Genomic DNA, 17,261 nt, shown 5'->3' with positions numbered 1-17,261 from the left:
GTCTTAAAGCCATGGGGTTTGTGCAAATCAAAGTAACGAGAACAAAGCTAGTGTCCTCAAGAAAGTTGCGGGCAAGAATCTTCCCTCCAGATTGACAGAGAGAGGTAAGTCATTTTGCCAAATCTGACTTTAAAAGTTGAAATTAATGGTTAAAGTACAGTTCTTACACAAAAGGTAGAAGTTTTAGAGTCTGCTATGTTTCAGAAAAAAAGCATCTACCTTTTCCAATGACCTGATTTTTCTTAGATGGTTTTTTTGTTTTCCTTTCTTAATGAGATCAAGATGCAATCTTGCATTTATGAAAGCCAAAAATGTTCCACTGTATAACACGTGATCACAGAGAGGTAGCAAGAACTGAGGTGTCAAGAGGTGGTTGCAGGCAGGAGAGGAGAGATCAATGCTAACCAGCAAGAAGGCAAAGTGTTGAAGACACAGAAATACAGAAAGACTGCTCCAGTGGCAGAACAAAAGTTGCATGGCAGAGGAGAAAATGAGCTCTGCTTTTCAGAGTCAGTAAACATGCCATTAAAGCACATATGAAAGGGAACTTTAAAATGTGTCATGCAACACTGAGTTTTAGAGAAAGGCATTGATAAAATCAATCTCTTGTCTGAGACCCTTTTAATTCAGTGTATTCTATACACTATTCTATAACCTCACTTCTTTGCTATAATAAAATCAAAAAAATCTGTGAAAGCAGTATCTTATGTGTGGAAGGACTTATTTCCTGGTATATTTGCCATCTCCATAGCAAACAGCAGGGATGGATTAAGGCAGTACTACAGCCCAGAGTCACTACAGTGTCTTGAATACTCACACAGGCTCCTGCCCAAGAGCTATATTGTTCTGGTGCCTGCTAAAAGGTGACACCTGCCACTGCACCTCCTCAAGCCATCTGGAGATCAAATATCTAGACATCCTGCCTTTATCTCCTCTTGACAACTGGGTCTTGCAGGTAACTGACTTAGTAGAGGAATAAGGAATAAAAACAGGGAGATTGATCAATGAGGGCATCACTCAACACCAGGATGCCAGCCACCAAAGGAAAGGCATGCCATCTGCAGTCTGTGCAAGCAGAATCACCCGAGCATGGTTTAATTCCTTCAAGCATGAAACTAACTGAGTCACGACTTTGTGAGAAATCTGGCTACAGATATTTGGTTTCAGGATAAATATTGTTCAGTGTGAAAGCTAGGCTGAGTTTACCAACAGGCAGGCAAGGAGCCCTCTGGGAACACATAGCAGATCAGGCACAGTTGTCTTCTTGGGATGCTGTAATGTATCTCCTTCCCTTCTGCCCTTGACTCAAGTGCACAAATCTCCATTTGGAAGCATGGTTTTAGGATATCCTCAGATACCAAGGAAACATAAGGCTACCCTCTGAAACATCTCAGAAATTCCAACCCTGAAAGACCACATGTTGCTACGTGTCGGGTAGCTGTGGCTCTGCTGTTCCAAAGCCCTCCCTGAAGACAAGAAGAACTAGTACTGCATGAGGTAATACTGCAGCTTAAAAACCAAATGGTTTGAGAAAGCCAGTGGTGGTTACTGAAGCAGACTCTGAAGTGCACTCTAAATGTCCTTTGGAAATGCTGGTCAGGGAATATGGTCCAACAGCTTCAAAAAAAAAAATTACTTTGTTTTGGGAACTTTGTTCTTTTCTTAAGTTCAGGGCATAAATACGAGGCTCCATAGCCAAATATCCCAGCTGACTCCCCCAGATCTGTTCAAATCAGGTTCTCAATATTTTTTTAGGGAAGAAAAAGGCAAAGTATTTCCCTGGCCTACTTCTGTGATGATTTCGTGCAGGTTCATAGAGACCATTTCATTAAAGAGCTAACTTAAGACTCAATACTTGAATACTTGCTGAGTTCAAACACATATTCATGTGTAATCCTTCACATTAAATGGACTGAGGTATTTTCTTTACATATTTATTTTAATAGCATGTCATGGGAAATAGCTACGGCTGTAAGAACACTTGGATATTAGGGCAGTCCCTGCCCTTACCACTGCTTCTCTCATCTCTTTCAAGAAAAAAATCTAGAAGCCAAGTGGGAGGTTTACCTCAGGAGGAAGACAGTTAGTTGTCTGAGTCAGAGGGGAAATTTATAGAGAAAAGATCAAGAAGTAGAAACCTTTAAGCTCAACACTCACATCCTCTGCAGAGATCTCAGATGTCACTTCTCCCTGGTACTCTCAATACATGCTCTATTCTGTAGCTTTGGGTCAGGCCAGGTTACTTTCTTTACAAGTCACCTGAAATCACTGCTGTCTCCAGCCGATCATGTTTCAGAAGCCAGTGATGACCAGGAGGAAAATGGGGAATTAAATTGTGTGTAATGCCTCCCTTACTGCAGCTGAGAGATACAGATTGCATCATGGGGACAAATCACTTATTACCTCTTTTGACTTAACAGTAGCCTACAGCAGCTCTGAAAGCAGGCAGCCTGCAGCAGGGGTGCAGCCAGCACTGTTAGGAGTGATTGAAAGAGTTTGTGCATGCACATCCTTGTGCGAGGAACTTTTTGGCAAAAATGGTCCTATGAGAGTACTAGAAGCTGTTAGACCTGTACAACGAAAAGTTACTCTGTTCAGTTTCTATCTTGGGTGTAAAAAGTAATTCAGGGTGCCAAAACAGTGTTTTTACTTATGCAAAACAGATTTTTTTACTTGGTCACTCAGACTGGATACAGGAGCCCTGGATGAACTTTTCCTCTCCCTGCTTCAAACCAGCAATTTCTTCTTAAACAAAACCCAGACTGTCTGGGCACTCACAAGGGTTACTTTGTGGTAGTTAAAGATTTGGGGAAATGGGTCTCTCTCCCTCCTGGCTGGATGCCATACCAAGTTCTTCAGCATCCAGAACTGTGGGGCTGGTGGGCAGTGTGCTTTCCCATGGGGAGGGTGCTCCTCCCGCTCCAGCCTGTGCGTGTTTCTTCTTGCCTCCCTCTAGCTATCACATACCCCACGATCACGTTATTTTCCTGAGCTGTGTGATATGAATTTAATCCCCAGAGGCTGAGAGGAGGACTGAATCTGGTTTCCCACCGCCCATGTGGATTTCCTTACCAGTAGGCTATTCACGGAAAGGCAACTGCTACCTCCAACTGCTTTAATAATTCTTTGATTCCTCAGCTTGTACTGCCAGTGCCCAAAATGAAACGCTTTGCCATTTGTTTTGCCTGAAACTATTCCACAAAACTGCTTCCAATTTATGAATGGATTTGGCTACCTCAGAACCTCCTTTTTAGCTAAGTTGCAACTTGCCAAAAGCCCTCACCCAGTGCTATTCTTGAGTGCTTTGCCCAATCTTATGTTTCAGAAGCAGCGCCTGTGTACAATGTGGTTGCTACAACCTTCCCTCCAAGCCCTGTCCTCCCTCAAAACAGGAAGGTAGGAGAGGAGCTGTGGCCAAGGCCCCTTGACCTTCCAGGGAAACAGCTAGTATTTATGTGGAGACACTGGATTGATGATCTTAGCTGTGTTGACAGGGATGAGTTATAAAGTGAAGCAGGCATAAGTGCAGTTTTAACGAGGCATAGGATTTCCAGGATTTGGGAGTGTTTTTAGCACCTTTACCCTCTAAGCCTACTCATCCCCACATGCCATCAGCTTCCAGATGGGTACCAGTACCACTTGACTGGCTTAGCTGGGAACTAAGCATCAATGCTGGGAGGTGGTGGGAGCCCAGGGTGGGCTGATCTGGTTCTGCTGTAGCATGGGACAGTGCCACAGGCTCATCAAGAGGGCTGTCCTTCTCTACCACCCTCCCCTGTGGGGCTGCCCTCTCCCTCCTCCCCCCCATCTACTTAATACCCTGGAGAATTGGGTCAACGGCTTGGGGGCCCTTAGGGAGGGAGAGCTGGACAGGGTGCATCTGCTGGAGCCGTGGCAGAGCCACTCCTCCACACATGGGTTTTGCCAGAAGGAACCACAGAGCCAGGCAGAGGTAGAATTGGCCTCTAATTTTAAATATCGGGAGTACCTTGATAGTCCTGATTCACTGTTCCCACTGTGGTTCCCACCCAGACCCATGAGGAGAAGGGATATTTGGGAAAGGAAAGACAGAATAGGGGAAGGAGTCAGTGACTGAGATTTCCAGTTTTTCACTTCAGTCCATCCTGGCTAGGATAAATAGTTTATATAGTCAAGAATTTAATACAACTCACATCTTTCCTTCCATGTGTGAAGGACAACGCAAAAACAACTTAAAGGCACTAAAACATGCACCAAAAAGAAAATTAAGCTTTATAGTTATACAATTATTACATTCCCTTAAAAATAAGGATAGGAACACCAACTAAAGCTGAAAAAAAAATTAGGTTCTTTTTTTGATAAACAACACAAATTTATGACTAATTCCATGACCCAGTGAAGATTTCTTTCTTTTGTTAGCAGAAGAGCTGATAGCCAATGGATTCATTGTACTTTCTTGCTGTGGTAAAGCAAAAAGAAACCCCCAACATTGCGCTGTTCAGTCTCAAAGAATTAGCTGAGTTGTCATCCTGACCTCTATTAAGTCAGAAGAAAAGCTCTCTTACATCTAGGGGGAAAGAGCATTCAGTTAAAATCAATCGGATTATCAAACAGACTTTTTCCACAGTGGTCCAGCTCTGCTCCAGTTGACCAATGTAGTACACTGAGTCAGTAAACTTATACAGGGGACCAAATCCAGTCAATAGGTTTATTTTTTTGTTCAGTGTTTCACAATCAGGGAAGCATGACTTATCTCCCAAAGTCTCTTTGGGAGAACAATTAAGTTATTTAAGATGAGCAAGGCAAGCTGCTGACACATTTCGGTTTTGAAGGCACTGCTGTTCAGTTTATCCAGACAAAGCCTGAAACGTGAAAGCTGGCCTCCTGCCTTTGTTTTCTTCTAACCGACTGCTGGAGAAGCAGATTTCCCTGCTCCATGGCTAACTAGATCTGCCTGGTTTGCTTAACCAGCGAGCACATTCCTGCACTTCAGGAAGAACACTCCGGACTCATTACGAGCTACTGGGCTATAGCACGACATTGAGAAAACAGATTTGTTTTGGACAAGCTGCTCTGATGTGGAGGTGCCAGGGTGAATAACCTCTGGGAAAAAAAAAAAAAAGAAAAGAAAAACAACACAACCCCCCAAAACCTGCCTCCAAGAACAAGATGAATAATCTGACAAATGAATAGCTCTGTATTTTATATCAAAGCACAAAATGACTAGAAGTTGCGGAGATCTGACTCATGAGCAGAAATAGAGTGCTGGGGACGGCTTGAGCCGTTGCTACCACTAGCTGCCTGCCCCCACCGCTGGAAAATGGGTGGCTCAGATGCTGCTTCTTAAGCAATTCAGCCACAAAAGGCTACAGTGAAGCATTTTCAAGGAAACGTGTCAGCGCTAGTTTATAGCCGCACTCGTTAAGATAAACCTTGAACCGGTCCCGAGTTGCCACAAAGCCTTTCAGCTCCTGAGGCAGGAGGAACTGGACAGACGCTTAGCCAGGCATCCCGGTGGAAATCGCACCAGGCATAAATCAGTACTCAGCAAAGCAGCTTGTCCCAGCTAAGTGGCACTCCGCTGCCACGGCAAGGTGTTGATAGAAGCCTCCTCCCCGCCCCCTTTCCCAACCCTCTTATCAGTAAAGCAGCCTTTTTGAGATGGGCAGATTTTAAGCCCGTGACCTATTTAAACGTGCGGCCCCATCACCGACCAGCAGCGCAACACTGCAACAACTCCTGTAGCACTCTGCTCTTGCGTTTCCCAGCTGCTCTCTGTGACAAGTTCCCCGACTCAAATAGAAGCCCTAATCCTAGTGTAAAGCTCCAGCCTTGCTGCTTCAGATAAACATACATTGTTTCACCTGGTCTTCTGCGAAAATGAGACCGTGGCAAGGGCCTTATCAGTGCTGCTTTCTCTACCTCTTCTCAGCTCCTCCTCCCACCCATAACTTTCTAACGTGTTTATCATGCAGAAAGAGAAAGACAGCTCAGAAAATCAAACTCCTACAAACGCGGGGGGAAGGAGAACGGATGGTTGGGTATGTGCACCCATCCCCACTGAGGGTACAGTTACACAGCAGCGTCAATTGCTCTAAATTGGAGTTGCCGTAGCAATGCCTGCCCTGCCTGCATCATCCTGTTCTCCCCACTTTCTGTCAGCTGAAAACAAAGGAGGTACATGAGAAAAGCAAAAAGTCACTACCTGTGGCTGATTTGTCTGAAAACCAGCCCTACCTAAAAATGATTCATTTTGCTGGTTGAGCTCCATACAAAGGCCACCTCGAAACAAAGTGAGGATGAAGGAAACATCAGGATTTTGCAGGATGGAGGAAGAAGAAGCAGAACTGCTGCTCTGTTGATTTTGGGACAGCTGAACTTCTGTAGAATGAATTCTTAGCAGGGTTATAGCGGTGCCGAGAAGCTGTCTCCAAAAGGGGGAATTCCCATCCGCCTCCCCTCTCAGCTCCTGCAGGTTACTTGCCGCTCTGGGCCCCCAGCCTGAGCCTTGGCTAATGCCACAGCATCGGACCACGGCTTGTCTGGACTGCAGGTGGGAAGTGCAGCAAGGCAGGAGCCCTGCTGCTGGCAACTGCATGTTTCTCATCTTAAAACTACTGTAAAATTGCAACTCGAGGGTTAGGGGCACAATACAGAAGTATGGAAAGAAATGCTTCAAGTTCACTCAGAGCTATTTTGTCTCTGAATTATGTAACATTCTGCTTTGCTACATTAAAACTCCTGTTAGAGACCTTTAATTTTGTTTCGCTAACCTTTATTCAAAGAATGCTCTAGCTGAAAATATCTCCAGAAAGTCTAGTGATGTGGGGGATGATGACTAGCCTCTGAAGTTGTGAATTCCTGCTGATTCTCCCCGTGTGAACCAGCACTGTTGTCCTGGGGATTTCTTACACTGTCTGCATCACTCATGCAACAGTATTTTTGAAAATCTTCAACACTGTTATTTATACACCATAGTACATTTAGTGGTTGGTAAGTGCTTTTAATCAAGAGTTTTCTTTAAAAAGATAATTGTAAATACCTGTGGTATATGAAGTCAGACACAATATTGCATCTCAACTGATACTGTTACACAAGAGGGGTTCTGGCCACGATGCCCCTTTTCCACCCCTTCAAACAAAGAAAGATCAGGCTGAAAGATCAGGTAGTTTAGGAGAGCTTTAAAAGGCAGTGGCTAGCGAATTGCCTTTGCGCTCCCAGGTGCGCAGAGGGAAGAAGCATCAGGTGTGCTTCCACAGCCTCCACAGCAGCCGACCAGCTACGGTTAGAAGGGATGCCTGCCCGGGACACGCAAAACCGAAGGATGCAGAATATTTGAGAGTGGTTTGGCCGTTGGCAGTCAGCTGTGGGAGCCTCAGGAATCAGGATGCAGGAATTTGGGTCTTTGTTTCAGGAACATTCCTTGGAAAGTGTCGAGGCCAGCTGCAAGACGGTCCGAAATCCCTCATCTTATCTACGCTCGGCGCAGGGAACTACACGGGGGACCCAGCGTACCGACCCTCCTGGCTCCGGAAAACCGGGGGCTCCCGGCTGCCTCGCCGGGGAACCGGGGCTCGCTGGGGATCACATCCCTTCCCAACCCAGCTTGACTTTGCACGGCCCCGACCCCAGGTACCCCGCGTCCTTTTCCCGTGCGCCCACCGACGTGGGGCGGTGGGCGGCAGGGGCAGCTGCACAACACCGCGGGCCAGGCGGGATTTTTTTTTATTTCTTCCCATCTTTTCCTCATCTGCGCGTCGCGCGCTGCCCGCTCTGCTCACGGGAGAGCTGGGGCTTTAACTTTGCACGGGGAAAGGAGCAAAACGAGAAGCAGTCGGGACGGGAGGAAAGGAGGAAGGTAGCCCCTGTTCGGGGGTCTGCAGCGAGGGCGGCCGCCACCTGCCCCCGCCAGCGGCGCGGGGCGTCCCGGCGCCCCCGGACTTACTTTCTGGGGGTCGGCGTAGGTGCCCAGCCCCAAGAGCGGGATGCTGTTCCCGTCGCTCAGCGGGATGCGGTGGCTCTCGGCTGTAAGGTTCATCTTGCCGGCAGGTAGGGCCGCCCCGGACCCGGGGCTGACTCCACAGGGGGGCGGGAGCCGCCGCTTCTCAGCCAACCGCGGCCCCTGCGCTCCGGCACCCACCGACGGCTGGACGGAGCGGACCGGCGGCGGCTCTGCAAGGGGCCGAGGTACGAACTGTCCGATCCCGCCGCCGGGGAGCGCCTTTTTGGGGGGCTGAGCCACGTGTGCCCGCGGCTACCCTGCACCGCGCCCCGCCGCGCACCGCCCCGCTCGCCGCCCCGCCCCGAGGCCACCGCGGCCCCGCGCACCGCCCCGCGCCGGGACGGCCCCTGCGCGACCCCCGAGGGGGAAACCGGCAGGGGCTGGGTGCGGGATAAAGGCTGCTCCGTCTGAACTTCGAGGCGGGCCGGTGGGCGACCTGCACTTTGAGGGGTTTCGGGTGGTGCTGCTGCCCATTGTCAGGGAGTCCCCCCGGCCCGTCGTGGCCGGAGCTACCGGCAGCAGGGCACCGGCTTCACACGGTTTGGGGTGTTCGGTCTCTGAGCTTTTCCCACAGAGGTGTAAAACCGAGACAGTTTCCGCCTCTCCTTTCCAGTGGCTGAAACCCACTGCTGTAGAGGTAAGGAGGGAATGAAGGAAATCCCAGATTGGTGAGTAGTTCCTCTGCCTCAGTGTGAGTCCCAGATTACGGTGAATGGGCTCAAATTCCTCACTAGCAAGTTCTGCTCCACTTTGGAAAAAACGGTATATATTTTCTAACACTAATAGCCCAGAAAGGGATAATGTCCGTTATGAAATTCAGCAAGTGGCTTTTACTCTTTTCTGATCCTCATAAAACACTCAGGGCCATCCATGCTTTTATACCACTCTGTAGAGGTGTACCTGTCTTAACACACCTGCTTTATGTCCTGTATCTATGCTGAATTCTCCCCATTTGATTTTGAAGTGTATAGTCTTTTATGTCTTCCCAGATTAACCTGAAATTTAGCCCTCAGAGAGCATTATTCCTCAGCCACAACAATGTCCTTTGCCTGGAAGACTATTTTATCTCTTCTAATACCCTACTTGGCTTTCTGTGCATAGCAATCGTTCAGCAGGTTATGCAATTCCAAGAGGGGTTAATGAATCCATCATGATAAGTTATCTTTGCAGGGTTCTTGAAATCCACAGGTGTATGCTAGTTGGCATTTAGGGAAATGGTTAGTGGCTGCTAGGGCTGGAAACCCTAACCTGGAGAACACCCTAACAAGAGATACTTTCAGTGTTACTGGTTAGATATCTGCAAGAGTACCCAGTGAAGATGGAAAAACTGCCACTTTCACAGATAGGAGTGTGTCAAGAAGCTCAGGACTAAGTGCAAGCTAACTTGATCTGCAGCCCAAAAATTTCTAGCTAACTAGAATGCCCTGCAGGACAAAGGAAGGGTGTTGTAGTGTATGTAAAATGCTCCTTGGAAGGTGGACTGAATGCGGTTGAGGCTTTCCTGACAGCCTGTGCTTTCCCTGAACAACGCAATGCAAAGAGCTATCTGTAAGGTGACTGGATTCCATCTCAAGGAGGGGAAGCTGGGGCAAACTGCAGCCTGGCTGTAGCTACTGTGGGAACACTAATCCTGCTAGATCCCATCTGCATGTTACTGCAAGCTGTGGGTACCTGCAGGTGTAACGTGGAGGAAGAAAACCCAGTGACCACTTCCATGCCTCCTTGTTCCCATGTAACTGATTGCTATTTTCTTGCTACAGGAGAAGCTCCTATCTTCTCTCCCCATGCCAACCATGCTTAAACATACTGTGCGTTTGTTGGAGGATGAGTCAATTCTAGCTGCATGTCTGAGCTACAGCCTTTGTTCTACTGTATTTCCAACAGAGGAGCAAAAGCATGGAGAGAGGAGGAAATGCGGTAAGTAGAGAAGAGTCTGATGTGGCAGAGGGCATTCAGAGACCTCCTTATTTCCAATCCTGTACTAGCATCCCACGAAGAGGCTCTGCTGTCCAGTGGCTGATTTCTACCCCTTAGCTTCCATGCTCCAAGTCCACCCCAGAACCCGCTTTTCCATAACTCTTCTCAATCCAGCATCTTGTGGGGAGTTTGAAGGCACAGTTTGCTCATTTACTTTGGGTTTGGAACACATCCAGTTTGCTCACGTGCTCTGGGAACAGAGCGGTGTGTGCCCTAAGCTGTGTGTGATCCTGAGCTAAGCAAAGCACAACTGTGTCAGTGGTGCCTGTCCTGGGCAAACAAGCAAGTGCAAGGAGCCTCTCTGGCAGGAGTGCACTAGTCTGATACATGATAGCCTTCAACAGCAACTGTGGAAGAAGGATTGATGGACCTGGCCATAATTCACAGAACAGGGAGCTTGCACAGGAAAAGGATTTGTGTTTCTAGAAACAGGCAGGCAAAACGTTCCATCACCCACGAGGCAAAACAGGCACCCTTCCCTGCTACAGGCCTGAGCCCCCAGCACCCATCAGGGTGCAGATAACAAACAACCTTGGGGTAACAGGCAAAAGTTGCCTTACTTGTAGCTTTACTGCTAGACCAGTCCTTATGAAATTCAGTCCATGTGTTTGTCAGAGAAACTGGAGAGAGGCAGAGGGTTTTACAAGTCCTTCCCCCCACCCCTGCATCTTAATTGACAGCAAATAGTGTGGAGACTTTTTACACATGAGACTTTTTAAGTCACATGGCACCTGTGGCTCCCTACCCTACTGTTCTAATGCATTTGCAGATTTTATACTAAAACCCAGAAAACAGAGAGGAAAATGCATTTTTTCCTATTTACATCTGAGTTACTAACTCAAAATAGCCTTATTTCACAGAAGCTGGAAATACTAGCAGATTTTGAGCTGACAATGAGTATCCTTTAAAGAACAAAGGAAGCCAAATAATGTAGCCCAGAGCCTGTCACATCCACTTCTTGTTAGTAACAATTTCTGTTAGCTGTTCAGGGGAGTGCAGCTCTCAGTTTCAGAGCTTAAATGACTTAGCCAGACTTTTTACGAGGACATGGTATCTAGCAACTCCAACTGCAAAACAGTGCAAGTTTCTATAGGCAAAGCATTGGCTGCTGGTTATTGTCGATCAGTAACTGTTCAGGAGCTTTTATAAAATGCAGATGTGATCTCAGTTCTTTCTCTAGGAAACAAAAACAATGAAGTTTCAGCCTGTTGCCATCCTATCAACACAAGTTTGCCTTCTCTAGCAAAGCTTATGAGCACACAAGAACACCTTCAAAAGCAATTAAGGGAGGTTTTTGATTCCTGTATCGATGGTGTAGAGTTTTATAGTTACATTAGTCCTCTTAGACAAGTAAAGAGAAGTAGCATCTTATATTTGCATGTGTTTTGTTCCCTGTCCCCTGTATACAGACACAAATAATATGGATTAAAAATATATAAAGTTAGATCTAAGTTTTTGCAGAAAAAGTGGGTCAGACATCTGAGGATTCTTACTTTAAAAACATGCAGAAATCTCAGGTAAAGAAAGTACTTAATGGCCTCCTTACCTGAACAAAACTCAGGTAAAGAGGTGACCCTTTTACTCATTTTATCTCAAATTGCTAAGTATCCTGGGAACATGAGAAAATGTGTGAGGTCTTTAAATATAGACTCCCCAGTTCTTGGAAGGAGAAGGAGCCATGGGTTGAGAAGAACTGGCCTTGTCATCTTCTAGGTTTCATATTTTCTTGGACATTTGTAGGTTGTCTTTTTTTTTTTTTTTTTCCCCCCCAAACTTTTAGTTTGGACAAGGGAATATGTTAAAAATAGCATTCTGAATTTTCTCAATCTCGGTGTGTTTACACATTGTAGATTAGATTAGGGGGATTCTAAAGGTGGGTGACCTGTAGTGCCTAAAAATTTGCTTTTTTAAAAAGGAAAATTGGAAGTACTTTTAAAATACATGTATTTATTAGATAAAAAGTGCATGTTGCTACAGTTTCTATTTTCTCTGTGCGCTGTGCTCCACTCTGTGTAATTATCTGCTAGAATGCATACTCTGCATGTGTTTTTAGTTAAAATTTCTTAAAACACGGCCTTAAAGTCTGCATATTTTCAGCCTAGTCCTTTAATAACTCACATAAAATAGCATGTGTCTGTCCTGCATGTGGAATATCTACTTGCATATTTTCAACTATTTAACTTAGAGATTTTGGTAGCATGTGTTAAGACTAATAATTCTTTTCCATTTTTGTCATTAAATATGATAGACTAACACATCAAGGAAAACGTCTAGTTTCACTTTTAAACTTTAAGAAATAAGGTCTGTGTAGTGTTTGGTAAGGGGCTATACTATGAAGTGAGGTTGCTTTTTTTCTTCTTGCTACTTTTTCCAGTGTGGAAACAAATGATGTAAGCTGAACTGGACAACACCTCTACTAGTTCTTGTAGCATCCTTTTGTTCTATATTCACATCATCATGTGTGTCACAGTATATTCTCAAGGACACCGAGTGAGATGAGGGTTACATCTCAACTTAACCTTGCACTGCCTGCATGATTCCTTCTTTTATTCACCAAGGGATTTTTCATATGGAAGCATTTGTGACCTTTTTGATCATGTTTGTTGCACGAGGGTTATCACCGCCATGATAACAGCCTGGGCTTTGTTGGGAAGTGTGATATAATAGGTATTCTTAGCAGTTTCTGTGCAAAGACCCTTTTTCCCTAGCTCCCACTGGTGCCTGTAAGCTACTTGGCAAATAATGGAGCACTTAAGTAATGTGTTCTTGTTTTATTTTGATTATTTTTATGTCTGCTAAGGACTTGTTCTTCCTGAGTTCTTCTTTGAAAGACCGAAGTTTGCTTTCATACTTTCAAGATTCCTGGCTTAGCAGTGATTGGAGTATGATATATTTACATTTTCAGTGAAACTCTTCACTGCAAGCTCCACAAAGCAGTACCTGACCTCCAAAGACCTCATCTGGTCCCACTTTTCCAGAACTGGAACAGCACTTCTGCTGGATCCCTAAGGAGAGTATAAGGACAGGGAGAAAACTGAGCCTACTACCTGTATCTGTGGAGAGATTTTGGAAAATACTTGATGGCTGGATCACTTCTCCCTTCTGCTTCCTATAAATGCTCTGTGGCTACAGCTGTGACAAAAGGGAAATTCCTATGTATCCTTGACACTGCTCCGTTCTTCTAGTAACACCAAAAAAGTTAAGCCACTGCAGGCCTTTGATCACTCCTGGGGTACAGGAGGAATGCTAGCAGCTGCTCCAGATTATTGTGCCACATCCCCAGTGGCTGTGGAAATGCGCTCGCACTGCGTCAAGGCACAGGGGCTTCCCCACAGGCCAACCTGGCAGTGGCAATCCCGGTCTGTTCTTCTTCCCATGACACCTTGGAACAGGTGCAGAGCCCCGGGCTGCAGCATCAGCTGGAATGCACACGGTGACAGCCCTGGTGCCGGGTGCTGTGGGGTGCCATGGTGGGTGGCTGTGCAAACAGCGAGACCCTGCTCAGTGCTTCAACCCCCCTCTTCTTTGGACAGTAGAATGCAGCTGAATGCATTTGTGGTGGGCGCTGGACCAGAAGCAGCAGCCACATGGGAGAGCTCCCATATCTGATGGGGAGTAGAGGAAGCAAAACTTCACAACACTAGAGTCAAAGCATCCAGGCTGTTTATATACCACCACCATATTTCCTATGGCACAGCAGTAGGGCAGCTGGCACTAGCAGTACAGCCCCTAAAATGTGCCCTTTTCCCTGTTGGGGTGCACTTCTGAGACTGGATGTGGGACTTAGTGCCATGGTCTAATAACCACGGTGGTTGTGGATCAAGGGTTGGACTTGGTGATCTCAGAGATCTTTTCCAACCCAGCTGATTCTATGATTCAGGAGCTGAGTTGCTCCATTGCCTTCCAGGGAGTGTTATTTATGTGCTGAAAAGCCCTGTGGAGGACCAGGAGCTCCTTTGGAGGATCAGCAACTGTTGGGAGAGCAAAAGAGATACTCAATTTGAAAAAGTAATCCTTTGGAAAGGTAATCCTCTGGAAAGGTAATCCTCCATTTCTTTACAGGTGTCATTTACATAGGCACTGTCTCATGAGCCTGCTGTCTTTTGGGCACTGTCCTCATGCTCCAGTTTGGTGTTAGCAGGGCTTACAACAAACCAAACCATAAGCCAGTTTATTTCCCTCCATCACTGTCTGTTTACTCATGTTATCGCTTTCTTCTAGTAATGGTATCTCAGTTTCTGCTCCAGACTGTCTTTGCTATGGCACATGCCCGACCTGGGAGCTGGTGAGCACTGCCTCTCAGATCCCGGGGCAAAGGTCAGTAGCTGCATAGTGGCCTCTGGATTCCTCAGATACCGACCCTCGTCATGTGGGGAGGCATTAACCTTTGGCCCTGAGTAAGTGTCCTCATATCTCACCTCAGTTAGTCTGTCCTGCTATTTGATCCTGTCCAATATAAAGCCCTTTCCTTTGGCATCCTGCAAATCTAAGACCCGTCTTGATGTTTCCCACTGATACTGGTGGGAAATACCCCGTGTGTTGTACCCAGGGCTGAGTAAGTAGTGGTAGAAGGGGCAGATCTCTTAGCCTGTTCCAAAAATGTGAGTTTTCCCTTGTCTCCTTTTGATGCAAAGCTTGGTCAGGGGTTCACCTCAGTACATCAGTCCTATTCCAGACAACTCCCATGTTTACCTCATGTGTAACTTCACACAGCTGCCTTGGGTCCATCTCCAGGCTGTACAGAAGTTCTTAGTTCAGCTCTGATGAATGATCATTTTACTTCCTTGCACTGGATAAACAGCTGTTTTCCATGTTACCTGCTTTAGGAGCCTCACTAGCGTGTTGTTTCTTTCCTTGCCTCCATGCAACAAGCAGACATATCTGACTAATTGCAGCAGGGTCGCACCAGCACCTTCTTCAGCTGGAGCTGCACAAAAAACACACAACGTTTTTAGCTTCAGCGCACCACATGGCAAACAGCCATGAGAAAACATAGCAGGGAACAAGCACTTGCAGTGTCTTTTCCTTATCTTTTACTTTTCAAAAGGGTGAAAGCAACACAGGCTTGGAGACGAGGGTCCTGTAGCGGCCTGTTGGTCACAGCACTTCCAGCTTCGAGTTCCTACTGGGGAAGCTCTTCCTTTGAAGTACATCTCACTTGGGCAGGAGCCAACGTCACGAGGAGGAAACTATTTGCTTGTAAAGAGAACCCCACAGGTAAAGTCTGATAGCCTGCTGGTTTCTTTGCTTGCAGGGATTTCCTGTGGATACTTTAAAAACAGAGGGTATTTTGGGTTTTGCTGATGTCGCCTGCTAGTGGGCAATGCTCTGTGTCAGAACGAACAGGGATTTAGAAGAGTAGGCTTTAAAGCATCCCATTGATGTTTTTACCCTACCTGCATGCTTTTCAAGGTGTGCCAGAATACTTTAAAAGGACAGATGAGCTCATCTTTGCATGAGTTAGTCCTTGTCCTGGAGCTGGCATGCCAGAAGGGGACCATCCCAGCAGCCCAGGAGGAGGGCAGTGCTGGTGGCAGCAGGTGCTGCCAAAAGAGGTGAAGCCCCACCTGAGTGCCTGTGCTTTATGAACAGAGGTTTTATCGGGGCTGGTGGGATTTACAACTGCATTCAACACTTCATTCCATGTTTAGTACCAAGGTGCTGCATGCAGCCCATAAAGATGTTTTTTTTTACTTTTAGTACGCTCTCAATTTGCAATGGCCATTACTTCTGTCTGCTTTGCAGCCCAGGTTAAAAAAAAAAAAAAATTCATCTTCTGCTTTTCTTTTCCCACATTGCCACTGAATTTTTCATGTTCACATGTTCACATGTACATGGGTGGATTGAGAAATCTCCTGATGTATTGTGAAACCCACTTATCATATTCTGCCAAGCTCTACGAGCCTTTCACTTGTCTTCCATACCACCTTGCCTGCTGGAACTTCACTGGCAGTCTTATTCAAGTTTATGCACAAATAGCTACCTTTTATAAAAAAGTCCTATCCTTCTACCCTACCACTTTTCCATGACTTGTGTCATCTTGTGCAATGAGGCAGCATGATGTTAAACCTGCTCTCTCTGAGGCATTGTGTGGCATCTCTGCAAATCAAATGATAGTGATCCCATTTGGGATTAGGAAATAGAAATAAACGAATAATTCCTTGTTTGCATAAGACTGGAAAAACAGTTGGGGCAGAGCTGGGGCTAGAACCCAGAATAAGTCATGGGGCTGCCTGTCATAACAAGAAAGGGGAGCTTGCAGCAACTTCTTTTTTTGAGACGATCTGTTAAATCTCCTGTAATTGCTTTAGTAAACACTAATATATTGGAAACAAAACAAAACGTTCTCTTTCAGCTTTCATAGGTTACTTGGTATCTCCCATAGCCATATGGGATTAATGGTGGCCGTAGGGTAGGATCGTATCATAAAACTTTTATTAAATGTTTTAAAGTCAATTAAAGAGACATTGCCAATTTGAACTTTCTAAGATTTTGCAAAGTAGATTTTTTCCATTGTTGTTGCGGTGCCTTTGAAGTGCTAGATCCTGAAATTTTTAATCATTTAAAAAATAAATAGCTATATATTCTCCTCAGACCCTGGCACCATGACATCAATTCAACTAGTTATGCACAGTACTGTTGTAGGCAGATAACAAATAAAATTTTCCAAAGTGGAAAGTCACTTTTCCTATCTTCCTTCATTTACAGAAGTATTTTAAATCTTACTTGTAGACTCATTACGTGACATTTTTAACAGAAGGGTTTGGGTTCTCCAATTTGATGATGTGTCTTTCAGATAAAACTTCCTTAAAGCTTTTGAGTCTCCAAACTGAGAAATGAGAAAATCCATTTGTGAGTGTAATAATGATTAATAGAAATTCCATGTGTCTGAATTTTTGACTTTCATGAAAAATCAAGCTTCCATTTCAGGTATATAGTTTCACACATTGTAGTCACAGGTGTAAGATGTCTTTCTAGTCTGTGGAGAGCATGCAGCCTAGATTTCAAGGAACAAGCAGGCCTATGACAAGAAAAGGATTTGCAGGGCTCAGTGTCTAGGGTAGAAGGAAAGGGCTGGATGTAGATGCAGTCAGTTTGTTTTCCTAGGTAACGATGTACTTTCAGTAGTGTGAGAAGTCCTCATCTCTTGATGCAGCCCAGAACATGGTTGGCTTTCTGGACCACAAGCCCACATTGCCGGGTCATGTCCAGACTTTCATCCTCCACTACCCTGAAGTGCTTGTCAGGGCTGCTCTCTATCCCTTCATGCCCCAGCCTTTATTGATACTAGGGGTAATTCCTT

At 45.8% G+C, this 17,261-nt stretch overlaps 1 protein-coding gene and 1 long non-coding RNA gene across 4 annotated transcripts in view; one reads left to right on the top strand and one right to left on the bottom strand.

Moving 5' to 3' along the window:
- AKR1D1 (aldo-keto reductase family 1 member D1) overlaps positions 1-8,187 on the bottom strand; it is a 35,342-nt gene extending 27,155 nt beyond the window's left edge. Inside the window, exon 1 of the mRNA XM_050324137.1 lies at positions 7,925-8,187. Coding sequence (XP_050180094.1) covers positions 7,925-8,017 — 93 coding nt within the window. The 5' untranslated portion in view covers positions 8,018-8,187. The remainder of the gene's footprint in view (positions 1-7,924) is intronic.
- Positions 8,188-8,366: 179 nt separating this feature from the next.
- LOC126644596 (uncharacterized) overlaps positions 8,367-17,261 on the top strand; it is a 28,492-nt gene continuing 19,597 nt past the window's right edge. The window contains exons 1-2 of one of the 3 annotated variants that reach the window (XR_007629959.1): positions 8,367-8,618; positions 9,742-9,898. This is a non-coding gene — a long non-coding RNA (uncharacterized LOC126644596). Of the gene's footprint in view, positions 9,899-15,011; positions 15,176-17,261 lie in introns of those variants that run through there. The other 2 variants (XR_007629958.1, XR_007629960.1) reach the window with 2 other exon arrangements.

The sequence above is a fragment of the Myiozetetes cayanensis genome, unplaced genomic scaffold (assembly GCF_022539395.1).
Source record: "Myiozetetes cayanensis isolate MyiCay16 unplaced genomic scaffold, myiCay2020 scf3, whole genome shotgun sequence".
In the NCBI taxonomy this organism is placed as follows: domain Eukaryota; kingdom Metazoa; phylum Chordata; class Aves; order Passeriformes; family Tyrannidae; genus Myiozetetes; species Myiozetetes cayanensis.
Note: the sequence above shows the minus strand (reverse complement) of the source record. Positions and strands in the feature narration are given on the sequence as shown.